This window comes from Hibiscus syriacus, unplaced genomic scaffold (genome assembly GCF_006381635.1).
Source record: "Hibiscus syriacus cultivar Baekdansim isolate YM2019G1 unplaced genomic scaffold, ASM638163v2 tig00110481_pilon, whole genome shotgun sequence".
NCBI classification, from domain to species: Eukaryota; Viridiplantae; Streptophyta; class Magnoliopsida; order Malvales; family Malvaceae; genus Hibiscus; species Hibiscus syriacus.
This window is the reverse complement of record NW_024062757.1, coordinates 167,920-195,384: the sequence shown is the minus strand read 5'-3', so window position 1 is coordinate 195,384 and position 27,465 is coordinate 167,920. Positions and strand designations below refer to the sequence as shown.

The following is a 27,465-nucleotide window of genomic DNA, read 5'->3' as shown; positions in this document are numbered from 1 at the left end:
GCTCAGAGACAGTACACTTTTGTTAATTTTCTTGACTTTTGATCAAATCATCGCGCAGAAAATGGAGAATAAAAGAAACCCAGAAACCACTCAGGCTTGATTAGAGTTCAAGTTTTATGTGCAAACAATGAGTACTGCAACAGCTACAACAGCGGCGGCGGTGGCAGCAGCTACAACGCAAACGAAATTCATAAAATGTGTGACAGTTGGGGATGGAGCTGTGGGAAAGACTTGTCTCCTTATATCTTAGACAGGCAACACTTTTCCAACTGTATGTTATGACATTCTCTTCTTTGATCTTCTAGGAATCTGACCCCTGCATCTTTCATCTTTCTTTTTGTTTTCTCTGCATTGAATCTGTTTGTTAAATTGTAGTAATGGAGTTTTGGGGTACTTTGTGTTATGATTTACAGGATTATGTTCCTACTGTTTTTGATAACTTTAGCGCCAATGTAATGGTTGATGGGCAGACTGTCAATTTGGGTCTCTGGGATACTGCTGGTATATGCTTCTCTGCTTCTCTCATAATAATTTCTGCAGTTCTAATTGTTCAGTGTGGTGTGCTTAAATGATGCTAGTCCAGCTGTTTCAAAATTTGGAATTGCCATGGGATTTGCTGAATTATATCAGTTCACTGTTTTGCCAGAAGATAAAAGGCCAATTTGGCTTTACTTTGAAATAATAACTTTTTGTATATTGTTTCACACACATTGAAAATTATAACACCAGTGGATGAAATCGTTTTCATTTGACATCCATACTTATCTTGTTCAAGATCTTTCAATGGCCTTTTGATGTTAATTAATAGTGAAAACATGCATCATGAAATGAATAGTGGACTGTGTAGTTAAATTCATTTAGCGACTTGATTATATGAAAGACAGAATGGATTTCATAATGTTGATTTTGTATATAATATGTTCAGGCCAGGAAGACTATAACAGATTAAGACCTCTAAGTTACAGAGGAGCCGACGTGTTTCTTCTGGCTTTCTCCCTCATAAGTAGGCCTAGCTATGAGAACGTATCCAAAAAAGTATGTTCCTTTATCTCATTACTTATCTTTTTTAAGTTCAAATCCTGATCGAGTTCTCTTTGCCTTAATGCTTAGCTTATGAAATGTGCTTGCTACTAGTTTTCTGATTCCTTTACATGTCTTTATGATCCTTGGTTGTGTTCGAGAAGTGGGTGCCAGAGCTGAGACACTATGCCCCGACAGCGACCATTGTTCTTGTGGGAACCAAACTAGGTGATGGATTCTCTCCTCCTTGTTGTATTGCTTATGAAAATGGATGCTTCCATATCCATGCCATTGCTTATCAATCGAGATTCAAGATGCTCCGAATAATTAAGCCATGTCTGTAAAAGAAACTAGAGCTGAGGAACATGAAGCTCTCTGTCCTGTTCTTTTCTCCACGTCTTACATTCAGAGAAATGGCTTCTTTTGTTTCTTTTCAACCACTTGTTTCCTCCGTAAAGTCATCATCATAATCCGATGTATGTTCTTGAGTAAGAAATAAATCAATGCACATAGTACATAAGTGGTAGCATATGAACATTTTTGTTTCTCAAATATTCGTGGCCGGGTTTTAATTGTGCTCGATTTTCCGGCTACAAGCTCCATTTGAATATCTATCACGCATGGACAGGGTTTGCATGCTGTTCTTATGTTAACAAATTTAATTATGGTGCAGATCTAAGAGACGACAAACAGTTCCACTTGGATTATCCGGCGGCATGTACTATTTCTACCGAACAGGTACCTCTTCATTCTCTTATTGTCTGTGGCACCGTTGGTTGCTACATGCAACAGACAATGAGAAAACCTTCGTGGATAACAAGTATTCAGTGATGGGTTCCAACATTTTAATGAAAGTTCAGTCCATCCTTTCAGAAACTTATTTTTATCATCATTTAGTGAGCAAGATAGCTTAGCTTGAACTTATATTAGAGCCTAATATTCAATATCTTAACTTTTGATGTTCAGGGTCTTGAACTAAAGAAGCAATTAGGAGCAGTGGCATACATAGAGTGCAGCTCAAAGACACAGCAGTTTCGAATATCAATCCCTTATAAACACTTCCATGCCAATTGATTTGATATCTTCTTGCTTTGCGTTCACATTCATTTAAGATTTAGGTGTGTGATGGAAAATTGCAGAATGTGAAAGCTGTATTCGACGCTGCTATCAAGGGGGTTCTTCAGCCGGCGAAGCAAAGGAAGCAGAAGAAGAGAGCAAGCATGCCGTGTTCTCTAAACAAATTCCAAGTGCAAAACCAGTGTGATTAATTCTCCTCTCATGTGCATTCTCCATCTTGCTAATTACTACATTCTTTTCGTGTTGATTTTATCGAGTGTGAAAACCACATTTGGGGTACTAGTAATAGTATCTTCAACAATTTGGATGTTGTAAATCGGCTTCTTATTGCAATGATTTGATGCGACTTCTCATTCCAATTTTCATTCAACTTTCTTAATCCCAAAATGAAATTTAATCACATTTCCTCCGGCTGATTCCTACACCTAGATCAAGTAAGTTCCCATGTCATCTACAAGATTTGTTCTTGATGTCAGACTACAGCAATCAAAGAACAAAATGCACCGAGTAACATCAAATGACCAATGTTCTTATGCCTAAATGAAGATTACAATCACAAAAACTACAATTAGGTGCAAAGTTTAGTACAATGAAGCTACATTAGTTCCACAAAAAAGATGTAAAAGCTACAGCAGATCAGGTTGGACAGTAATCCTATCACTCAATAATCAACAAAGAAACAGGAAATTGAAGTAAAACCTTAAACATTCCACCAACTTGAACTTGTAAATCCGTAGTCAAAAGGATAGAAAACACATTATTCATCAAGACTGGGGTGAGGGCATTCTTTTGGGCTTATTCTTCCTCTCCGAAACCCCTGTGGCGAAAGCTTCCACAATTCTCTGCTGCGACTCCAATATCACCTCGGTTCTTTTCATCTCCATCTCCATCCGCATCGTCTCGATCTCCCTAGCCATTTCCATCTTCATTTTCTCCATCCTCACAAACCCATCTCCCAAAACCTTTATAGCTGACACCATCTCAGAAACTGCATCTTTCTCCCTCTCCCTCTTCCCTGAGACTGCCGTTTTCTCCGGCATATCATCAAACCCTCTTAAAATCCTAGCCCCGTAAGCTGATCTGGAACCCGACCCACCAAAATTAACCTTACTAGGGTGATAATTCGTGTTAAGGCCAGGCTTGGGATTAGGGTTTGCAGCGTACTTCTGATCTATTTTCCCATAATATATTGGCCCTGGTTGTGCTATACTAACTCCAGTTGGGATCTTAATCCTAAACCCACACCCTCCACTGCCGCTGACACTCCCACCGTTGTTTCCAACCCCGTTCCTGTACAATTTTTGTACACTTCTCGTGTTTAGAGTTCCGTTCTTAAACACATCGCCGTAAAATTCTTGTTCCGATCCATCTTCTTCGTCTTCACCGTTTTCATCATCTGGACTATCCGAGTTGTAATTAGATTTCACATTAGGCCCCTTCTCCATAGCGTCCATGCACTTAAAATGGACCCAAGAAGAAACAAATCTCGAAACGGGCATAGATCTAGCCCGTTGGATCTCGGTCCGGTAACGTTTCCGCAGCTTCTCCATCTTGTGTCGGCACTGCACGGCCGTTTTGGGAGGCGTCGCGACGGGACAGCGCCGGGTAACCTCGTCCGCCACTTCTTGCCAGTGGCTGGCCTTGAGATTCCCACGGCGCAGCGTGTACCATTTGTCGCGGTAGGCATCGATCAAGGCAACTGTTTCATCGTGCGACCAACAAGGCGGCGGGAGCCGCCTAGGGTTGGGTGGGACTGCCGCTGTATCCGCCGGAGTAGATCTGGACGGTGGAGGCGCCGGTAGAGACAACAATACTTCAGGCGGCGGTGAAGGCGACGCGTTTGATTGTAGACCCTGGTCGGGAGATGGAGAAGACGGATTCGACATGGATCTAACCAATTTCTAGACTTCCGATCAGGTTAAGACAAGATCGCCGTGCGCTTCGGTGAAGGATGAGGAAGGCGGTGCGTTTCAGAAAAGGGGTAATTGGGGGGTGGGAGGGAAGAGAAGAAATAAGGGAGGAAAAGAGGGAGATAAAGGCGGGGGTGGAGGAGAAAGTGGGGTTTGTTGACATAGAGATTGGGCTGAGGATGGCTAAAAGGGCGGGTAGGTGGTGGGCGGCTGATTAGGTGTTGGAGAGTGTGGGGGTCGGGACTAACGTGCGCCGCTGGGTTGGGAGGTGACAAGCTGTGCCTCATCCCTATCAACAAAGAGGTCCACGTCTCTTTTTTTTGTCAGAATACCCATTTGGATCTCATCACGTAATTGTAGGCGAAGCCACCCACCGAAGAGGGTGGGGATCCGATCCGTGTGCGGTTCTGATCCATAAGTCGGGCGGTGATTGGCTTTGTTTTTCAGTATGCTGGTTTTCCAGTTTAACTCGAGCGTTTAGAGTAGATTGGATTCTAAGTTTAGCCTTTAGTGGCCATTCATTATTTTTCCTTTCCTTTTCTCCTATTTATGGAGACCTAATTTGGTCCTTTTCTTTTCTGGATCCTTTTAATCATCATTTCTCTGTGTACTTTCTAATATAAATTTAACTATAAATAAAGTTGAGTTCTTCCATTCAATATCTAATATTGTGATTTTATCATTATTAAACTAATTTAATTACGGGTGAAAGTTAAATTTTGCAAGGAATTTTACTATAATTGTATTTACATTTTTTATATATAAATTTGATAATAAACGTTTTTAATTTTATATACGCGGTGCTCAAATTCAAAACCTTAATATTATCTAATCCTTTAAGGGTAAATTACACAGAACTTTAATTTCTCTCTTACTTCATTTACCGTGCTTTTAATTTTTTTAAGTTATTCGTTGAATGTTATACATTGAATTTTTTATCACCTGTTTTTTTTCTTTCTTTCTAAACTCTATTAGACATGTAGTTTTTATTAATTTTTAATTTATTAATACTATTTATATTTTTTTATTATCCATCACCCAATTCTCCGCCAGTTCCTCTTCTAATCTCTCCGCCCCACCCTTAAACCCAACAACATTGGTCATCGAAGCTTTCAATCTTGGAGTTTACTAGTAAATCTCAAATCCTCCATCGCTCTCTTTACCATCCAAAGACCCTTCAATTCTTCTTTAGTTTTTCAAAGTCTGTTGCTTATTTTCCCTTTCGCAAAAAAGGTTTCATCTTTCTCATTTCTTTTCAGCTATGTTGTTGAAAGTTGATCCAACTTTTTATTTTTGGTTTTGGGGGAAAATAGTGATTTGGGGACTTTGGGTGGACCGGCTCAAAAACAAAGGGGCGGCAAATTTGAAGGGAATTCATTAGTTAGGAAGTTATCGAATGAATTTGTGGGATTGACAAATTTGAAGGTTTTGAATATAAGGTTTATAATGAACTTGAATGGAAGATTCCATTATTGTTGGTGGTTATAACAGCAGCCGATGTGATGATCAGGTTTGGGTTTCTTTTCATATCGAAGACAGAGATTTGATTAATCCAGACTGACCCGTTTTGCATATTTAGTTTTGTTGGGTGAATCTCTCAGCAGAGATTTTCTGCATACATAAAGACTCAAACTCGAAACCTTGCTTAAGGATATCAAACTGCTTACCACTTGAATAAACCTTTATTGGTAACAAAAATTACTTTTTAGGTTTAAAATTATTCCACTCAAAATTTGATAAAAATAAGAATACTAATCTTGCTATCAAATTTTTAAGGAAAAATATGAGTTTGAAACCTATAAACAATTGAGTGATTATTTTGTAACTTTTAATAGTCGATTTCACAATGAAGTAATTCCAAATAATTGAAGGACCATTTTATAATTTTTTTATAATTGAGGAACTTAACAAATCAATTCTCTATTATCAAAGACCATTTGTGTACTTTATCCTACAAATAAAAGGTGTACCAAATTCGACAAGATTGAGGCATTGTTGGATTAGGGGTTTACTAATCGGTTTTAACTGAATTAATCAATTGAAATGAATTAGTTTAGACGGAGAATGATTTTTTTAATATTCGATTAACGTTTAATTCGGTTCGAAATCTAATTAACCAAATAAACCGAAAGTATTAAATATATATATATATATATATATATATATATATATATATATATATATTAAATGCATATTTTAAGCTAAAAACCATTAAGAATTAAGACCAAATTATTTTTTAACCACACCAGAGCCATTAAATTATCAATAACTAATTAAATTTTAACTATAAATAAAAAACACTTATATTAAACTCAAATTTATCTAATTAAAAAATTATTAAATAGTTTGATAATTCAATCACCAACCGAATTAACCGAATTTTATTTGATTCGGTTAGTATTTTCAAGAAAGAATTTGACTCAATTAACGGTTAAAGAAAAAAGTCGAGTTAATTCGGTTAATAGAAATTTAATTCGATCGTTGGTCGAATTAACCATTTTAACACCCAGAATTGGATTGTCATTGATGGGCTTTTCAGATTTGGGCATGAATAAGCCGGCCCAGACTGCTGAGTTTAGGCTTGGCCCTGGCCTACTTTTCTTCTGAGTCGACAGAGTTGGACTCGGTTCGGGTTGGCATCCAATGACCCGTCTGGGTCAATTGAATCGAAAAGAGGATTCTTCCTTTTCCCTTTTCATTTCATTTCTTCTTTTATTCACCAAAAAAATTGTCATCTTTAATTCAATACTTGATATCAATGGACTCTTATTTTATCATTTTTTAAGTTGATTCTTGAATTTTTTTTCATGTTCAAGAAAAAAAATCATAAATTAGTACACCAAAGTGGTATTGTCTTTTTTTTATAACCACTTATATTGAATTTTTAAATCGAATAATATGAATTTGATACTTCTGAGACGAAGACAAATCTTTTAATTCAATTTGTTTCATTTACAAATGTTAGGATTCGAATCTCTAATCTTTCTTAAATAGTATGATATCTCATCTCACAAGATTAACTCATTAACTATTTTAATATAACGCCGTTATTATTTACTTGGTCTTAATAATTAACAATATGACATTTATCTATTAAAATATTATTAATATTATGTATCACATTATCATATTAAATTATAATTTAATTAATTAGAATTTAGATTGTTTAAATTAAAATGCCAATTATAATGAAAAAATATTAAATTAAAAAAGAATATATAATTTAAGAATAAATGCATCAGATTTTAATTCAATTCCAAATCTTTATAATAATAGTAGGGGTGCAAATGAACTGAGCTTGAACGAATAAAATTATGTTTGTGTTCGTTCATTTATTTTTGAAGGTGTTCGTGTTCGTTTAAATTTTCAATATCGTGCTCGTGTTCGTTTATTTATTGTTCACTAACATGTTCATTTAATGTTCGCGAATGCGTTCAATTGTATGTTCATGAACATGTTTGTTTAGCGTTAGTTTAATATTCGCGAACATGTCCGTTTAGCGTTAGTTTAATATTCGCGAACATGTTCGTTTATATGTTCACGAACATGTTCACTAACATAATCGTTTAGCGTTCATTTAGTGTTCATTTAGTTTAGCGTTGTTTTAGTGTTTGTTTATCGTTCGTTTATATATTCAATTTTTAATTTCATTTGCAAGCTAAAGAAAAATGTTAAAATTACGCCACTGGTGTTTAAACTCCTTAAAGTTCATAGTTTAAAATGTAACTTTTATCATGTGTTTTATTTAATCATTTTATTCACCAATATTTAAAATGTAAAAAAAATAAAAGGAAAATGAGAAACGGGTAAACGAGTTTGTTCATGAACATTAATGAACGAGTTGATAAAAAAGCTTGTTTGTGAACATAAACGAGCCGAATACACCTCTGTTCGTGTTTGTTCGTTTATTAAATGAACATAAATATTTTTGTTCATGTTCATTTATTTAGCTTAACAAACGAACATAAATGAACGTTATACGAATAATTCACCAAACGCTCCGCTCATTTACACCCCTAAATAATAGTAAAAGAAATTGTGAATGAAAGTAAAATTCAATTGCATACCATTTTAGTTTATTTACTTGTAAGGAAAGATGCAATTTTACCTTTAATTGTGGTAAAGGAACAGGAATCAATCGGAACGGTTAACTGAATAATTTTGGAGCAATCTCATTCTTTAATATTTGGTAACCATTTTTAGGAATACATGTACTAAAAATCAAAATACAGTATTAATAAAGGATTATATTGAATCCATTAAGTGGTTTTAACGATAAAAATAATATTATTTTTGTTTTGAATTTTAAGTTCGAGCAGTTATTTTATATAAAAAAAATTAAACATATTTTACCTTGTAAGACTATTTAAAAATGACATAATTATATTTAAGTAACCAAGTATACAGAAATGAGGATAAGGTCGTCTTCTTCCTTTGGCATCCCTCTCATTATCTCCCTGCTCTTTATTTCCACTCTATCCTCCTATTGCTTAACTCCCACCGCCAGCAATCTCATACGAACAACATGCAAGAAAATCACAGATGGCAGCCCAAATCTCAGCTACGATTTCTGTGTAAACTCTCTGCAAGCAGCTCCCAACAGCCACAGCGCCAAAGATCTTCGTCAACTGGGCGATATATCGTTCGTACTGCTCCGTCGGAACTTAACGGATTCGAGGTCTTACATTGAGCAGCTTTTGAAGCACAAAAAGATGGAGACTCCCATGAGAATACGCGTGCAAGGTTGCGTCCAAATTTATTCCCTTGCGATCTTTAGTGCCGAAGAGGCCTTCCAACATTACAATGCCAAGCGATACCGTGATGCTAATACCCACGTGAGTGCGGCCTCGACTTACGTCACGACTTGTGAAGACGGGTTCAGTGAAATACCAGGCTTGGTTTCACCATTGACCGACATCAACAACGTTACTTCCCAATTGTGTGATATTTCGAATTCCATTGTCACCATGTTTTTCGATTGAATGATTGATTGAATCTGTTTGATGCTCCTTTCTTCTCTGAGGTGTGATTTTTTAGGATCATTGTCTTCAAGTTTAAATTAATACTCTGATTATCAGTCTCTTGATATATCATGAACCGAAAGAAACTTTGAGAAATTAATTCCTTACTGTAAAGAACAAACTCATCCATTCATACAGTAGCTAAAGAAGTCCAAAACCAGAGAAAGAAGAGAGAGAGAAGATTAGGGTTTTGAGTACACAAGTGGTGCTTGAACAAGTCACAGAGCTATAACATTATAAAAAGTTACTATTAAACAGCTAGTTGTTGGTTTTAGCGAGAGGATTCTTCTTCATTGAAACACGAATAGGCTGCTTCTGCAATAATGATACTTGGGGGTGGAGGTTGGTGCAACATCATCTTCCTGTGTAGGTAAGAGAAGTAGGTGTGGAAGGTATTTGGGGTTACGTTTAAGTTGAATCCCAACCCGAACAGAAAACCCACTTCCAGGAAGTTCATTTCTATCGTGCTGATTCCTCCTACTTTTGCGTAGTAAGCGTTGTTATAATACCTGAAATCATGTGATTTATTGTATTGCGATTAACATGTTAACATTCAATATAGATCATCGTTAATTTTTTAATAAAAAAGACAAATTTAGAACGTAATAAATAGTTCAATAATAATTTTATAACTTTTAATAGTTGAACTTAACAAAACAACATTATATAATCAAAAGTTATAACTTTTAATAGTTGAAGTAATTAATAAAGTAATATCTTATAATCGAAATAATTTTATCTTACACAACTAAGATCTATATAGTAGTTTTACCAAATTTGGCATAATGAGTGTCATATGTACTACCTATATTTTCTTAATTTAACTTTCCAAGATTTTCCAAGAACATTTTTTAAATTTACTTTTTTTTTTCAAAATAATTGAAGCACATGGACATAGAGAAAACAAAAGAAGAAAGCAAGCAAGGCAAAACTGTTTCATGGATGACTAGTTGTCCGACTACCATGATTAGGGATGGACCGAGGGATGGTTACGGTGAAGTCGCATTCTCTAAAATTTTCAAAATTTTTTATATTTTAAGTTTTTTCTTGTATTTTCTATAATTCAATATTCTTAAAATTTTCAATATAATTTCTTAAGTTTACACCCATAACATAAATTCATACGTTCGTCCATAACTATATATTATAATAAGACAGCTTGGATTGACATGCCTTCAATAAGTTGAAACTCTGAATCACAATCAAACAAATTTTTTTTCTGGGAAATTCAATGGCTTCACAATTCCAACAGCTCTAAACCCATATTCTAATTTAAAAAAAAAAAAATCAATTATGAGTAGTTGAAAGGAACTTACAAATCATCCATGAACTTAGCAGCAACCATGACACTGGTAATAAGCAGCCGATGAACGTTGAAAGAATTGATGGGCAACGAGGGTTGCCTTTGAGCAAACCGATCGAGATAAACATACGCAACAATATAACAAGACGGACTACAATTCGCGTACTTGTAGATCCTCTCCAGGTAGCTCTGAATCGAGATGGTCGGCCGAGTCAGCCCCTGAAACACCGAAATCTGCCGACCCTTAAACCCAGAATCCGCATCGTTTGGTCCAGCCACTTCTTCCAGCAAAGAAGACAGAAACGCTAGCAGGTTCGGCATCACGTTCGGGTTCTCTAACTCCGCCATCACATGAAAGATTTTTTGGTACCAAAAGTGTCGAATGTGTGGGATTTGAAATCCCCATTTGGTGGGGTTTATATTATAAAGGTTTCATTTTTTGGACATAAACAAGTGTGGGGTTTTGAGCATGATTATTAAATTTTAAAAACTTAACTTGTTGAAGAGGGAACAAATTAAAAGTTTGGTTCATTAGTGGATTAAAGTCGTTTTCCAGCGGTTTACCTTGTGGCTACTGTATTGTGCTCATGGGTATGACATACCCATCATGTGATTACATGTGGGGAATTTTTTTTTTTTGGAATTTGTCGGGTCCTACTTTTTTTTGGGGGTTTTTTTTTTAAAGATCTTGTATGTGTTTGTAAATGTTTTTTAGGGTAACATGTATGTGTGACCTCGGTGGTGGATGTAGGGTGTCAGTTTTAAAATTTTATTTATATCTACTTCATACGAAAAATTATATTATTATACATGTGTCCACCTACAGAAATATTTATATAACTGTCATTAACCTTCTTTATTCTTAATTTAGATTTGAAGTTGTTTGGGCTGCAATTCAAGATATGTTTGGCATCAAATATATTAGAGATCTTTCTTAAGCTTTTTTTCAAGAAAAAACATGGCTACAAACAAGAACTTCGAACATGAAGAACACCCATTGCTCTGGTCTTGTCTGTTTGTCTTTTGGATTCATGTGCTTGTGACCCTTTTTTTAACTTGTGAAAGATTGTAATTCAAATAATAGTGCAAAGAATTGTTGTTGTTTTAGAGGTCACGAGTTTGAACACCAGCTGTTGTAATAAGGTGATTGAGCTTCTATTGTCAAATGATTAAGAGTGTGTAAAACAAATATTACTTTGTAATCACTTTAGTTTAATAAAAAAATAGTGTAAAGTAATAAGAAAGAAAGATGGAACATATAATTTCTCTATATATAAGATTGACACGAGTCGTTTTAATGTCAAATAATATCCTCAATCTCAAAAATAGAATAGAATGAATATAGTATAGAGATAATAAGAGTCGATCCGCAGTGACTAAGGAAATTGCTTGATGATTCTATTCTTGATTTTTGGCCCGGCGTGAATTGCAAAGAAAAATTAAAATGGGAGGGTTGATAGGACTTACCCAAATAAACAACAAAATCTAAGAAATCAATGAGTAATTAACAATAAATATTAACTAATTTGAACTAATCAAAGATTATACTGAAATAATAACTTTAGTTTAATATAACTATATATTACATCGCGAACATTCTACCGTTACACCTAAAGATCATAACATCAATCACAACAAAGTAGTATATGTTCTAAATACTCTCAATTGTTTGATAAGAAACGCTCAATCACCCTTGCAGTCGCGGGTGCTCGGACCCAAGACTTTTATGACCAACAAATAAACCCGTAACCTCTAAGAACAACAATGATTACTTTAACATATATTAAAGTAATGTAATAAGTGATAATAATAATAAAAAAAGCATCTTTTTAAATGATTTTGACCTACATTAAATACAAGTTTAATCTCCAATTCTGCAGCTCTACAGAAAATCTTCGGCAAAGATATCACAGCAATCTGAATGGACCCTCTCTTAACTTCCACTCAGTTTTGTCCTTTGCCCCCATTTCTCATCAATGATTAAGCTTCGGATATTAAACTAATATGACCCTAAGATCCACTTGAGTATTAACTTTCACTATGCAACTAAACAATTACTTTCACTTCCATAGCCCTCGAATCATAAGCATCCGACAGTCGAAGTATCCGTGTCGATACTATCGATTTATGAACCTCATTCTTTTAATTTTGTTTCGAGTAACATTTTCTGTTCGAAACCGAAACAAGAAAGGGGTAACTTGAAGGACAAGGTTGAGGCATGTTTTTGTTGGAGTGAAACACGGGGAAAGCATGTCTGGTTAACTCCCAAAATGTATGGAGATTAATAACAACTCAAAAGCTTGTCCATGTTGCAGGTGCAGGTGCCTTCATCAACCTCTGTGCCGTCCATGTGAGGCCACCACCTTACATATGGCAACCAACATAATTTCGTACCACAAAAGATAATATAATTTCTTACTTTATATTATATGCTAAAATGAAATAAAAAAAACATGTTAAATGTCCTTGAATCATTGTAAAATGCTTATGAATTGGCTGAATATTTTCTATCACGGAATGTTGGAGGGGATTATTATTATTATCACCGACGGGGTGTAAACTGTAGTAATTTATTATTAAGACTGGAAATTGATTGTATTGGATTTAGCTTAAAGGGTACCGATTTTGAATGAAAATAATATATTTATTATTATTTTGGCTCATCAGATCAGAGTATATTAAGAAAATAGGCATTTATAAGATTACCAAAGTGAGACACTAGAAAATAATACAGTAAAAAATAAATAAGTAAATTGATATATTATTGATTGAGTTATTTTTTTTATTAAGATAGAGTAAGCATAATGTAATATCTGTTCAAAGATAAATTTCAATTATTTTGAGATCGAATGTTCATACCCCCTTATATTTCTGATGCTCGAACTTAAGACCTCAAAAAATTATAATAATTTTTTACCACCGAAAATGTTTGGTTCATAAACGATAAGCCGAACTGAGCTTCTCAAATCGAAATATATATTTAAAAACAAATCAACCCAAAAAGATGAAATGCTTTTTCCTACTCGTTGCAGGGAAAGCAAAATGGAAATTAAATATAATAGACTCAATCAAACTAACATTGAATCATTACAATTTGATAGATTTAAGTCCCAAGTCTGTTAGTAAAACGGATAAAGTATGACAATGATTAGTTAAAATCAGTTTATTAAACCAAATGAAAACCATTTGCTTTCTCCCGCTCATGCCACTTCAATTTTAGAAAGGCTTAAAGTAAAAATAAGTACTTAAATCATGTAGTCTTTTTATTTTAAGTTCCTAAACTATTTTTTAAATTAAGTCCATAAATTGTTGTGTTTAATTATTTTAAGTCTTATGATTTTTATAGTAAGAAAATTATTTTTCAGACAATAAGATGTTGACACATCACACAAAATTAAGTACTTGTTTTGACCAAACAAAATAGTTTAAGAGCTTGAAGCAAAAAAGAGTCATGGTTTAAAGACTTGTTTAACCAAAAAATAATTTAGATACTTAAAAGTGGTTACATAAAATAGTTTAAGGGCTAATTTTGATCAAGAAATAGTTTATGGGCTTATAGCAAAAAGTAGTATAGCCTAGGGACTTTCATTAGTTTAAGCCTAATGAACTCATGGGCAATGATTATGGCCAAGAACAAGAAATCATCGAGAGAAAAACCACCGTCCCACTTCTAATAGTCTAATACCTTGCACGAACAAAGGTCAAAACTCAACTCAACATTTATCCAGCCGGCGTAATCCTAAAATTTCCGGTGAATACAAACCGAATTCAATTCAAACAAGTTACCGCTAGAGCACAACAATACTGTCTTATACGATAACCAAAGACGATTAACTTAGTAAAAAGTTGATAAAAAGTTTGCTAACAAGGGGCAAACATGATGATACTATGATCTGCAGCGGTTTGGTCTAAAAATCTACTCATAGATCCAAGGGTGGACGCTGCTCTGCCAGTTAACAGAGCTTTCTGGGAACCACAATGCAATTTCCTTCCTTGCACTCTCGACTGAATCACTTCCATGAATCACATTCCTGGAAAAAAAAGACAACCAAAACCAACAGATTGATATGATTTTTAGTCATATCAAGGGTAAATAACAAAACAGAAGAAGCAATATGATAAATGAAAGGATAAAAGATCTATACCTGCCAATGTCGATTGCAAAGTCACCACGGATTGTTCCAGGAGCAGACTCAGCAGGGTTTGTGGCTCCGATAATCTTGCGACCAGTGGTAACAACATTCTTACCCTCCCAAATCATAGCAACAACGGGACCAGAGATAATATACTCCACAAGTCCATTAAAGAAGGGCTTTGCAGAGAGGTCTGCATAGTGCTTCTCAGCAAACGATTGATCCACAGCGATGAGTTTCAAGCCTAAATTAGGCAGATCCAAAGTGAAATAAGTAAACATTCAACCCAAAAGAATATAGTGCTATTAATTTCAATATACTGAGAGAAGAGCATCAATTTTGTATGTTACTGAAGTATTGTCAACATTCAATAACATCTAAAGTATTTAGAATCAAATATGATAATATTCGGAATCGACACCAAGGAAAAACAGAGGAAATTATCAGAAAATTGAACGTTTTACCTTTCAAATAGAAACCTTTCTTCTCAAATCTGCCAATGATTTCACCAACCTGAGAGACACAATAATCTTGATAAGAAATACAGTTTCTCACTTTTTAACCCACAGTCGAACAAATAACATGCTACAATAGAAAAACAGGTGAGAACCATTCATATGTTCCAGAATTCATTTCTCAGAGTTCTGATTTCATGGCCTTAACATGCAAAAAAGATTGAAATAAAACTAAAACAGCATCGTATGCTACCCAGTATAGAATATTAGGCAAGTTGGACCAACTTTTAGCCCGAGGACATTAGATCTACGAACTTAAAAAAGTTCACTAAGTTCCATGCAGCTGAAAATCGAAAACGAGTTGCTCTACTTAGAAAATTCAAAACTCAGACCACCAAGGTATTATCTTTTCTTTTTCCTTTTAATTTGTAGCAGTTAAAGGGGTTCAAACGATCGGATAAAGTTACAGATGAAAGAAACTAAAACTGACAGAGTGGAAGTAGAAGTGTTTACCAAACCCCTTTGGACGCCATCAGGCTTGATCATGATGAATGTTTGCTCCATCTCTTCTCTTTCTTTTCCGATTCAGTGATGGCCGCCTCTGTGCTCAATACTTGTGAGAGAAATAAGAGAGCTCAAGGGGTTTATATAGAATCGTGCTACGCGGCCAAACCCTAGTTCAGCGGCCCTTGCAATGCAATAGAATATCCAATCCCTAAACCTAGATTCGGGTTCTTTTGTCTCAAAGTGCTGATCGAGAGCATCGCATAATACGTGAAAATAATATTTTTAAAAAGACAGTTATTTATTGTTGGCAAAAATATTATTGTTTATTAAAAATATTTATATTTTGAAAAATTAAATTAAAATATAAAATTAAATATCATTTTTAAAATAAAAAGAAAATTGTTAGAAAGAATAAGAGAGAAGCTAAGCCGTTGCGTTTGGTTTTAAAAATATTTTTTTTTAATTTTATTAGAAAATGAAAAACAATAAAAAAAATACGTGAAGTTGAATTTATAAAATAATAAATAATAAAATAAATTATTATACTTTTTTTTCTTCTTAAAAATGTTTTCTAATATTGAAAAATGTTAAAAACAAGTTTTTTCAAGTTGATAAATTGATATGCATTTAAACTTTTACAAACACACACAAAACACGTGGTCAATAATTGTTTGTTATAAGTGGTCAATAATTGTTTGGTTATCATTTTCAGTAATATGTCTTTAAAAAAAATCTAATTAATACACGACACGTGGTCATAATTCAAATTATTTTATTATTTGTAATAAATAATATATATATGAATACTTTGTATGATTGAATAAAATTCGTTTAAATAAGAATTAACTCTTATCATAAATATTATAAATAATTATTATTAAATATGAACATAAATTCGAGTGAAGGCCTGTTCCACATTCGTGGAATCTTTTGCACTGGTTTCCATAAAAGCTATGCCAACTTCATCCGCAAACGCCAGTATAGAAAGGGGTGGGAGAATAAATCGTAATCATGAGGCTACTAATATAAACGATCCGGCTGCAAAGCTTCTCCTCAAAAGAAAATTATTTATGCGTAACACACGAAACTAGCAAAATTCCTTGGCGGTCTGGTAAGACGCGACTTTGTTTTCTGTAAGATCACATTTGTTTCCAACAAGTAGTTTGTTAACACTGTCGTTAGCATAGCGATCAATTTCATTCAACCACTGCTTGACGTTGTTGAAGCTTTCTTGGTCTGTCACATCATAAACAATCTAACAGGGGAACCACCGGTAAATGCCGTGGGGGGGGTATAAGAAAATATGTTTATGATAAGCATAAATAAATAGCTGAAACCACAAAAAAGAAGATCTGAAAGGAGAAGAAATAGAAACGAAATGATCACCCACGATTATGCCATGAGCCCCACTGTAGTAGCTGCTAGTGATTGTCCTAAATCGTTCTTGTCCAGCAGTGTCCCACTACACATTTAACCAAGAGCAAACTAACCAAAGTTAAACTGAAAACTCGAAGGAATTAAACGGGAAAAAAAACAACATAATAGTATCCTAAAACATACAATTTGAAGTGGAATGGTCTTCCCATCCTGCTCCACGGTGCGTATTTTCTACCCAAAAATAAAACCAGAAAACAAGAAATTAGAATGATTTCCATAAATTTGGCATTCAGAAGTTAACACTGGAGACTGTTTACTCACAAAATCAACCCCAATGGTGCTTATGTAACTATCTATGTATGAATCATCCTGCATCAAAGAAATTACATACTGTGGTAACAGTACTTCTGGTGGATCCGAAATTGGGCTTCGAATTAAATAAAGAGAAAATCGCCTCAGTGACCAAAAATACATTATAATATACGATTTTAACCAACTTTTTTTGGATTTGCCAAAATGACCAATAAAATCGCAACGCGATATCAAAATCGCAACGCGATTTAGAAAATCGCAACGTTAAAAAGAAAATCGCAACGGTCAAAAGAAAATCGCAACGCGAGCTTCCAAGTTCGCAACGCGAGCTTCAAAGTTCGCAACGCGATTTAGAAGAAAATCGCAATGCGATTGATAGAATCGCAATGCGATTGATAGAATCGCAATGCGATTTATAGAATCGCAATGCGATTGAGAGAGTCGCAACGCGATCTAGAAGAAAATCGCAATGCGGCTGAGAGAATCGCAATGCGATTTTCTAGAATCGCAATGCGATTGAGGAATCGCAACGCGATTTAGAAAATCGCAACGTTAAAAAGAAAATCGCAACGGTCAAAAGAATAGTTAAAAAATTTGTTTCTTAAGAATTTCTCTAAAAGATAGTATCCGCGGACGTGTCGAAGACACGTATTACCACTACCACTACCACGACCCCGACCACGACCACGACCACGACCACGACCACGACCACGACCACGACCACGACCCGACGAGACGGCGCGGCGGCGGCGCGCGAGAGTCCCCCTTGTCCTCTTTCACTCAACAAGGAAGTGCAAAATACAAGCCTTAAATATAATTCTCAATAGTTTTCCAATACTATGTGGGATTGAGCATTACCAACACTTGTTCCCAATATCATTATTCTTCAAAAGTTATCATCCATTACAATATGAATTATCGATAATAAATTAATTCATTTTAATAAGTATTTAAAATTATAACTTGATAAATACATGAAATAATTCTATTATTAAATAAAAATATATTTTTTATATTAAAATTATTGAGATAGATATTTACTATAAAAGTAAAAGATTTTTTTTTCACGTACAACCTCTATGTGAATTAGTTTCACAATAGGTATCGGTTATGCATTGGATTCTTCGTATTAGATGGTCTTTAATAAGATCATCATCATCATTCTTTTTTTGTTACAATACCATATATTAATGAGGTATTGGTTCATTAACACGACTAATTCATATGTAATGGATGATAACTTATGAAGAATAATGATTTGGAACAAGTGTTGGTAATGCTCAATCCCACATAGTATTGGAAATACTATTGGGAATGGTATTTAAGGCTTGTATTTGCACTTCCTTGTTGAGTGAAAGAGGACAAGGGGACTCTCGCGCGCCGTCGCCGCCGCCGTCGTCGGTCGGGTCGGGTCGCGGGTCGGGTCGTGGTCGTGGTCGTGGGTCGTGGTCGTGGTCGTGGTCGTGGTAATACGTGTCTTCGACACGTCGCAGCTATCTATTTTTTTAGAGAAAATTCTTAAGAAACAAAAATTTTTTAACTATTCTTTTGACCGTTGCGATTTTCTTTTTAACGTTGCGATTTTCTAAATCGCGTTGCGACTCTCTCAATCGCATTGCGATTCTATAAATCGCATTGCGATTCTATCAATCGCATTGCGATTTTCTTCTAAATCGCGTTGCGAACTTGGAAGCTCGCATTGCGATTTTCTTTTGACCGTTGCGATTTTCTTTTTAACGTTGCGATTTTCTAAATCGCGTTGCGATTTTTATATCGCGTTGCGATTTTATTGGTCATTTTGGCAAATCCAAAAAAAATTGGTTAAAATCGTATATTATAAGGTATTTTTGGTCACTGAGGCGATTTTCTCTTAAATAAAATATACTAGAGCCGCCACCGATCATTTATTATTATTATTATTTTTTAAAAATTAGGTTGATCGGATACCTCGATTTATCATCTTACCTGATATGTATTTTACCAGAAATATGTCGGGTCCGAGAGTTGGTTACAGTCAATGAAAGATTAACACCCTTGTATTGCCCTTTTCGGTACCAATTTAATTTTCCGATTGTCTTAATTGCGAAAATTAAAAGTCAAATTAAAATTTAAAAGTTTGATCTAAATTACTTACCCTTGAATGATTTAAAATTGACCCTAAAAAATAATGAATCAAATCAGTGTTAAATATTAAGACAAGACACAATTAAATTGAGAAATATAACACAAAAAACTTTAAATTAAAAGGATTTAACTTGAAGGAAAAAAATTTGAAATTAAGGATCGAATTGATATTATTCGGAAGCTGCAAAAAAAATAAAAAGTTAGGAGGGTCAATTTGAAAAACATAAGGAATTTAAACAGTGATGAAATTGAATAAATTCAAAATTCGAGGGAAAAATTACAACATGTGACCAAAATGAATTATGCATCAAAAGTACAAGGACTGTGGAAATAATTTAAATATTTGGTAATTGCATAAAGGTCCTCTCTCTATATATATATATATATACACCTTAAAACACATTTTTCATCTCATTTTCAACCATTTCCAAAAACCAAACCCCGCCAAACTCTCTCCCCAAACTGACCTACAGTCGGCCACCCGCCGCACCGGTTGCCGTTCCGGTGGTCGGAAAAAATTTAACTTCACCAAAACGTTCCTCCTGATCCGAAACCCGATTTCAAAAACGTTAGAATTTTACCTTTTTTTGGGGGAAACGTTTCGTTTCCGGTGTATTTATCTATCCGACGATGCTCCTATGTACCTTCGGCGGCCCAGGATGCAACAAAGCTTTGAGCTTTTTTTTCGCTCTTGATTTCGACTATTTTTTTTTATTTTTCGCTTTTGCTTTGGCTCGATTTTTGTGTTGGTATTCTCTGGTAACTTGGACTTTGGTCTTTTGCTGCTCGATTTTTTCTCTTGGGTGTTGTTTCGAAGTTTTTCGGTGATATCCTTCTTGTTGTGTTGTTGTTGTGCCCGGTCGGGGTTTTTATGACCCTATGGTCGGTCATTATGGTCTCGAATATCTTAGGGTATTGGTTGATATTTCGACACGATGTTGCTACTCCAATTTCACTTTCTGGGGTCGAGAAATTCGGCCGGCTCTCGAACTATTCGGGCGCGTGGTTTCCACGCGCCCCCCGTGCGACGCCCTTGCTTGATATAGAACACTAATATTTTTTGAGCTGGGTGAGGCCCCCTAACCGGGATGGCTTTGTTGGGTCATGCATGCTGACTCGGTTGGACTGTATTTTGGATTGAATTGGACCTGTTAAGAATAAAATTAATTAAATAAATAATATAACCTAAATAAATATAATAATAATAACAATAATAATAATAAATAATATAAATAATAATAATAAAACTATATAATGTATATTATATTTCCAAAAATATATTAATATATTTTCAAAAAACGTATTCAAAAACCATTTTTAAAAACTATATTATATATATGTTTTCAAAACCGTTTTAAAACTATATACTATACATTTTCAAAACTATATACGTTTTCAAAATTATTTTTTTAAAAAACTATATATTATATGTTTTCAAAATTATCTTAAAAACTATATATTATATGTTTTCAAAATCGTTTTGAAAGCTATATATTATATGTTTTTAAAAATAAGTTTCCAAAAACTATATATTATATATTCCAAAAACTATATTTATTATATATACTATGCTATATAAAAACCCCAGACGAAAATGCGTATCTACATCTGCCCCTCTTTGGCCATTTATCGTATAACGAAAATAGGGCAAAGATACAAGGACACAGATTTTTGTTCGGTAAAAAGAGGGTCCAAAAGTGAATTTGCTCCTGTAAGTCTGATATCTTTTTCTGTGATTGAAATCCAATTTATCAAAATCTTCTGTAACAGAATTGAAATTCGACTTGAAATTCTAATAGATCAAGGCTCCCTACTGTTGAGCTGAATTACAGGTGACTCATTCGTCATGTATAATTGTTTCCTAATGATTAATTAATTGGTATTTACTTTACTAATGATTAATTAATTGGTGTTTATAGAGTTTAGTTGAGGCAATTTTATAATTGTTTCCTAATGGATAGCACAAAACATGTGTGAGACATCTATATTCCAACTTCAAGTCAAAGAGGAGCAATCAAGGAAAGACATTAAAAGATCAACTATGGAAAGCTGTAAGAGCAACATACAAGAAACAATTTACTAATGTAATGACTAAAATGAGATCAATGTCAGGAGATGCTTATGATTGGCTGAAAAATAAGGACCTTGCACGATGGTCAAAGTCTCATTTTTCAACAAGGCGCAAGTCTGACATGCTCCTTAACAACTTATGTGAGAGTTTTAACAAGGTAAAATTATTATTTAACCCTTTTTTGTGTTTTAACAAATAGAACATGATCTCAATTAATTGTGTGTGTGTGTGTATTTTTTTGTTAAGATGATATTGGAAGCAAGGGACAAGTCACTTTTGACCATGATGGAGATGATTATATCAAAGATCATGCAAAGAATTGTAAGTAAGAAAGAAGAGGGTGAGAAGATTAATAGTCAACTTTGTCCCAAAATTCAAAAGAAGGTTGACACTGTTATAATGCAGCCCATGATGTAATTTACTGTTTATTGTTTAAATTTTTCACTTTGTTTATTGTTGCATGTTTAGGTTTTGTGTTTGCAAATTTGTTAACTATTTAAATTTAGTGTTTACTGTTTCAATTTGCAAATGTGTTTGCAAATTATACAAATGTTTACTGGTTTTGATGCAAATGTTGTGGACTGCAAATGTATTGGTTGTTTATTGTTTTACGAACTATTAGGTGTTCCACTAAGGCATGTAGGAGGACATAAGTGGGAGGTCTCTGTTAGACATGAAGATCAACATGTTGTGGACTTAGAATCACATTTATGTAGATGTAAAAAGTGGGATCTTAAAGGTAAAATACATTTACTTATATATTGTTTCTTATATGCATCACTTGTCTTTACTGAAATGAGATCAATGCAGGCATTCCTTGTATATAAATTGTATCTGTTATCTTAAGGAATCAAGAAAGGCCTGAGTTTTATGTTAATAGTTACTAGTTTAAACAAACCCAATTGAGCATATATGCAAACATGGTTCAACAAGTTAGAGGTCCAAAGCAACAGGATCAATGCAATACAAATGAACCCATCTTACCACCAATTATGAGAAGGACTCCTAATAAACCACAAAAGAATAAAAGAAAGGAGTCTGATGTACAAGCAATTGGAAGAATGACCAGAAAGAGGGTTACACTGACATGTACCAAATGTAGTCACAAAGGACACAATAAGAGGTCTTTTAGGGGATATATCGGTGGCAACACACCTGTTCCACCACCAAACAGATAAGACACAAATCATGTATATTAACTTCACAAACAATTCAATACATTTAATAAATGTTTTACATAAGATATTTACCGTGTAATTATTGCATTTTATTTTGTAGGTTATGAGACCAAGAGAAACCAATCTAGCAGGATCAATTCATCACCAACAAGAGAGTCAAGACATACAACCCTCAAGCAACATAATCAGGTGGATGATGCCCTCTCAGCATAGCTCTGTCATTCAACCTTAACCCCAAACACAAGTTGGTAAATCTAAACTACATATAAGTGTCAAAAACTGTTTATTTCATATATATGGAAGGATTCTATGTGGATGCAATAAAATGTAATGATTTTTCAATTTGTAGATTAGGGGACCTCAGGTGGATGATGCCTCTCAGCATAGCTGTCATTCAACCTTAACCCCAAACACAAGTTGGTAAATCTAAACTACATATAAGTGTCAAAAACTGTTTATTTCATATATATGGAAGGATTCTATGTGGATGCAATAAAATGTAATGATTTTTCAATTTGTAGATTAGGGGACCAATAATGTCTGATCCACAAGGTCTCACCCAACACCATCAAGGGAGCTAGCAAACACAAGGCTCGGTGAATACAATTAGGTGGATGATGGCATCTCATTAGAGCTCTTCCATCCAACCTCAAGCTCAACCTCAAGATCCTGCTTCAAAGAGGCCCAGGTGGAAATGAAGATGAACTACAAATATTTTATCAATGACTTTGTGCCTTTTGTGACAACCATTATGTGAATTGACAATTGTGTCATTTGGTGTAACTTTTTGTCATGTTAGATGTATTGTCTGTCAAACTTGTTTTATGGTTGGGCATTTTTTTATCATACATTGACTTCACAAAGTTAAGTTGAAATGACAGAAGTTGTAGTTTGAATGTCCTTAGAGCTTCTCTTATTTTTTTCCTCTTACTTAAATATGTAAGAACGTATGAAAATTATTCAATTTAAGGATAATAATTTTTGTTTAATGATTGTTCTTATATGAATTCAATTTTATGATTCATTCTTATGTATCATCTGTCTCAAAAAAGTATAAATAAAAGACATGCATTTGCAAAATAACCGATAAGAACCAATAGATTTACAAAACAACCAATACATTTGCATCTTCATTTGCAAAACAAATAAACATTTCATATAAATACCTTAACATTTCATAATACTTAACAAAATACCAATGACAAACACTTATCAAGTACACATTATGGCCTACATCTTCAAATGACACTCAAACAACATCTTCAACCTTCAACGTCATTTCAAAAATCATCTGCAACCTTCCACATCTGCCGATTAATAACCTACTTATCTTCAACGTTTAGTACTAAAAAATCATCCACATAAAATACAAGTAAGCAAAACCGAACATACCAAAGCAAAAATCCAAAGAATTCTTTCATTTCTTCTTTTGTTTTCAAGTGCCCTAATTTTTCTGAGAATACCAACCATAATCGACTTCAGATGTGGATCTATTGGTAGGTTATACCATTGAAAGAAATTGCAAGCCTTGCTTCACTTATTCCCATAGTTACTACAGTCGAAAAACCATCTTCCAGGTTTGTCGTCCGACCATACCGTATTTAAAACCGTCGAAATTCCACATCTATATATCAGAATGGAGTTTTCAGACTTTGGTTCCATCTCATTCAGCCTCTCCTCCTTTTTCACATTTAAGGTTAGGGATTTTAATCCCAAATGTTTATATTGACCCAAGAAACACTATTTAATTATTTGTTCATATATCCTACATGGTCAATCTGATGTAGACCTTTTAATATTAAAATATTCCACGTCAATCACCCATTACAGATTAAACGATCGAGTGACCAAAAACGTTCAATGTCTAAAGTTCAGTGAATAAATTGAAAAAATTAAAAGTACAGTGAGTAAAATAAGAGATAGAGAAAAGTTTTACCCTAAAAAATAATAATATACCGTACGAATTAAATTACCTCAATAGTTAAAATGGTTGGTTGCTATCCTTACAAATCACTTAAAGCACCAGTGGTTGTCAAGGTATATGAACATTCATTATCAAATGATTGAGAGTTCTTAGAATATATATTACCACTTGTAGTCTCCCTAAATTAATTTAAAAAAAGAAATAATATACTTAAGAAAAGAATTGACTTGAATTATTTTTCTATCGAGATACTTCCCCACCAAAATTAGGTTTGCAACGCAGGTCAGTTTAGATTAGTTAGGACAAAACCCTGGAGATGGCATTTGCATAAAACAATATCCCACACTTGGGAAATACGAATAACAATATAATTTAATCAACAATTATATATATATTGTACAACCATTGACATTAACATTGAGTATAGAAATGAATGAAGATCCTCTAATGAAGTTATTTTTTTTATCCATAAGAAAAAAGTCTGGCAACTGATTAGTTAAGAAACATGTAAATTAACATGCAGCATACTACTTCCTGCAGAAGAAATGCAACTCGACCTTTTTAGCAAGAGCAGCAGCCACTCTTTTGTTCAACAGCCTGTCCTCGGATCTGTACGGTCGGAGGCCGTGCATTGTTCGTGGCCAGTTGGCTTGCCATTCTGCATTCGGAGGCAATTTTAAGGACCAAGCATATCACACTAAAGTAGTTGTCGATCGATAGGTACCAAGACTTTGCAGTAAGTTCGATAGCAATGAGTATGTTGATCTAGAAGGTTTTGTAAAAGAGTGAAAAATTAACACAAGCAGCCTGGACATGTCATTCAATGGTACATTACTCTAGAACGACTACGACATTTTATTTAAAACAGACCTTTAGCATATTCGATACAGCTCAAACTATTCAGGAAAAGAAAGATTATAGCTGTACCTATCCTTGATGGAAGCAGCCATGGCCATGAAAGCCTGTTCCACATTCGTGCAATCTTTAGCACTGGTTTCCATAAAAGGTATGCCAACTTCATCCGCAAACGCTTGTGTAGAAAGGGATGGGAGAATAAATGCAGCATAACACCAATGATTAGAATTTGTAAAATCACAAAGCCACTAACATAAATAATCCGACTGCAAAGATTCTCCTCAAAAGAAAATAATTTATGCTTAACATCTGAAAATAGAAAAAATACCTTGGCGGTCTCGTACGACACGGCTTTGTTTTCTGTAAGATCACATTTGTTTCCAACCAGTAGTTTGTTAACATTATCGCTAGCATAACGATCAATTTCGCTCAGCCACTGCTTGACATTGTTGAAGCTTTCTTGGTCCGTTACATCATAAACGATCTAATAGGGGAACCGGCAGTAAACACTACAAAAAAAGGAACTTAAAGGAGAAAAACTAGAAAAGAAAAGATCACCCACGATTATGCCATGAGCCCCACGGTAGTAGCTACTAGACGTTCTTGTCCAGCAGTGTCCCACTATACATTCAACCAAAGAGCAAACTAAATGGTAAAATACAAAGAGGTTAAACTGAAAACACAAAGGAACTAAACAAAAATGATAAAGCGGTATAGTTTGCTGTAACATACTATCTGAAGTTTAATGGTCTTCCCATCCTGCTCCACAGTGCGTATTTTCTACCCAAAAAGAAAACCAGAAGACAAGAAATTAGAATAATTATCATAGATTTGGCATTCAGAAGTTAACCACAGGGACTGGTTTACTCACAAAATCAACTCCAATGGTGCTTATGTAACTATCTATGTATGAATCATCCTGCATCGAAGAAATTACAAAATGATCAGGTTCAAGATTTCATCCTGCATACCATCCTGAAAATATCAAGATACACAACTAAAAGTAGTAACAATTCTGATGCTAAAAAGTACTTAATCAAATCCAAAAAAAATATGACCCAGTGTGAAGGGATAAATGCTACTCCCAATATATATGGCATATTAGCAATAAAACCTTTTAATCAAACAACTAATGTAATCTAAACAACTTCGATGAATATTAAAATTCAAGGTAATTGTTAAACATCTACAAAGGAGCGAAAAGGTAAGTGTATCTCTTAAAATTAAAGATATTTACTTTTCAAATGTCAATTTGAGTCGAGAAACTTACAGCAAATCTCAAAAGAAGACAAGATTTTCCAACACCAGAATCTCCTATAAGCAGAAGTTTGAACAGATAGTCACTGAAAAAGAGTGCAAGCAGATTATATTGAAACACTTTCAATGATGCAATAACTATATAACATAACATCTCCATATTAATTTCCCAAAGATTAAGGCTTATGATCCCAGGTCATTGACAGACTAGAGCAACTGACTAAATGTTACCTACATCAACCCAGGAAATATAAAAGCAAGGTGCACTGCTTTAAGTGAAATAAGCTTGTTCATCATAAATAATAGATTTCACCAAATTATATTGTAAAAGAAGGAGAAATCCCAACAAATCATATTATCAAGAGCATATTTTCCACCCAAATCCATATTTAACAGCATATAGATGACATCAAGGCAACACTTGAATAATGAAGAACACATCAAAGCTCCCACCTTTTTTCTGAAAATTAAATTCCATAAGAAAAACCCAGTTGCAAATTAGCCAACAACAAAAGTGAAAATAATATCTGCGATTCTAAATTGCATCAACAGATCTAAAACAATATCCAATGGATTCCAGGGTTTACTTCTAACACGGACTATTACTGACACACACAAAATTTAGGCACCTTTAACGTTATCAGATTATAAAAAGAAGAAAAAATAAATAGATTAAGGCTTAATCTGAATAACATGACGTACAAATAAAGAGAAACATACTATTCGGGATTCATAGTGAATTGAAGAGAGAATGGGGTCGCCGGAATCCGAATGAAAATTCGGCGACAGACCAGGGAGATTTAGCACCGATTGACCCAAAAAGTCAGCGGAAAGATGGTGGAAACAGGGAACGCTAGGGAAAAAAATCACAGATTGAGATGACACGCAAGAGAGAGAGGGGCTGATAATAGTGAAAGCTGAACAGAAGAGAGACAATAAAT

At 34.3% G+C, this 27,465-nt stretch overlaps 5 protein-coding genes and 2 pseudogenes across 5 annotated transcripts; 2 read left to right on the top strand and 5 right to left on the bottom strand.

Moving 5' to 3' along the window:
- Positions 1–89: 89 nt before the first annotated feature.
- On the top strand, positions 90–2,094 carry LOC120128484 (annotated as a pseudogene).
- Positions 2,095–2,677: 583 nt separating this feature from the next.
- Positions 2,678–4,512, bottom strand: LOC120128515 (trihelix transcription factor ASIL2-like). Its single transcript, XM_039146189.1, has one exon. It carries the CDS (start codon positions 3,981–3,983, stop codon positions 2,862–2,864), a length of 1,122 nt encoding a protein of 373 aa, XP_039002120.1. The 5' UTR covers positions 3,984–4,512; the 3' UTR covers positions 2,678–2,861.
- Positions 4,513–8,416: 3,904 nt separating this feature from the next.
- On the top strand, positions 8,417–8,989 carry LOC120128482 (putative invertase inhibitor). The gene has a single exon (XM_039146168.1). It carries the CDS (start codon positions 8,417–8,419, stop codon positions 8,987–8,989), a length of 573 nt encoding a protein of 190 aa, XP_039002099.1.
- A 294-nt stretch (positions 8,990–9,283) lies between these two features.
- On the bottom strand, positions 9,284–10,700 carry LOC120128536 (cyclin-U4-1-like). The gene is made up of 2 exons (XM_039146207.1): positions 10,345–10,700; positions 9,284–9,537 (listed from the first exon to the last, which is right to left on the bottom strand). Exons 1-2 carry the CDS (start codon positions 10,677–10,679, stop codon positions 9,300–9,302), a joined length of 573 nt encoding a protein of 190 aa, XP_039002138.1. The 5' UTR covers positions 10,680–10,700; the 3' UTR covers positions 9,284–9,299.
- Positions 10,701–14,120: 3,420 nt separating this feature from the next.
- LOC120128525 (nucleoside diphosphate kinase B-like) lies at positions 14,121–15,596 on the bottom strand. The gene is made up of 4 exons (XM_039146198.1): positions 15,433–15,596; positions 14,929–14,977; positions 14,477–14,708; positions 14,121–14,362 (listed from the first exon to the last, which is right to left on the bottom strand). The coding sequence occupies exons 1-4, from the start codon at positions 15,481–15,483 to the stop codon at positions 14,248–14,250; spliced, it is 447 nt and encodes a 148-aa protein (XP_039002129.1). The 5' UTR covers positions 15,484–15,596; the 3' UTR covers positions 14,121–14,247.
- A 707-nt stretch (positions 15,597–16,303) lies between these two features.
- On the bottom strand, positions 16,304–17,178 carry LOC120128481 (ras-related protein RABD2a-like). The gene is made up of 5 exons (XM_039146167.1): positions 17,125–17,178; positions 16,987–17,034; positions 16,817–16,888; positions 16,524–16,681; positions 16,304–16,400 (listed from the first exon to the last, which is right to left on the bottom strand). The coding sequence occupies exons 1-5, from the start codon at positions 17,176–17,178 to the stop codon at positions 16,304–16,306; spliced, it is 429 nt and encodes a 142-aa protein (XP_039002098.1).
- Positions 17,179–24,821: 7,643 nt separating this feature from the next.
- Positions 24,822–27,412, bottom strand: LOC120128590 (annotated as a pseudogene).
- Positions 27,413–27,465: the final 53 nt, after the last annotated feature.

Bases quoted from the DNA above. Each gene is read 5' to 3' on its own strand.
- LOC120128515 (XM_039146189.1), bottom strand. From the start codon at position 3,983: ATGTCGAATCCGTCTTCTCCATCTCCCGACCAGGGTCTACAATCAAAC.
- LOC120128482 (XM_039146168.1), top strand. From the start codon at position 8,417: ATGAGGATAAGGTCGTCTTCTTCCTTTGGCATCCCTCTCATTATCTCC.
- LOC120128536 (XM_039146207.1), bottom strand. From the start codon at position 10,679: ATGGCGGAGTTAGAGAACCCGAACGTGATGCCGAACCTGCTAGCGTTT. The intron at 9,538-10,344 runs GTAAGTTCCTTT...ACATGATTTCAG, and splicing joins GCTAAGTTCATGGATGATTT to GTATTATAACAACGCTTACT.
- LOC120128525 (XM_039146198.1), bottom strand. From the start codon at position 15,483: ATGGAGCAAACATTCATCATGATCAAGCCTGATGGCGTCCAAAGGGGT. The intron at 14,978-15,432 runs GTAAACACTTCT...TGTGTCTCTCAG, and splicing joins ATGGCGTCCAAAGGGGTTTG to GTTGGTGAAATCATTGGCAG. The intron at 14,363-14,476 runs GTATAGATCTTT...TTTTTTTTCCAG, and splicing joins TTTGCAATCGACATTGGCAG to GAATGTGATTCATGGAAGTG.
- LOC120128481 (XM_039146167.1), bottom strand. From the start codon at position 17,178: ATGCAGGATGATTCATACATAGATAGTTACATAAGCACCATTGGGGTT. The intron at 17,035-17,124 runs GTGAGTAAACAG...ATTTTTGGGTAG, and splicing joins GCACCATTGGGGTTGATTTT to AAAATACGCACCGTGGAGCA. The intron at 16,889-16,986 runs GTATGTTTTAGG...TTAAATGTGTAG, and splicing joins AGACCATTCCACTTCAAATT to TGGGACACTGCTGGACAAGA.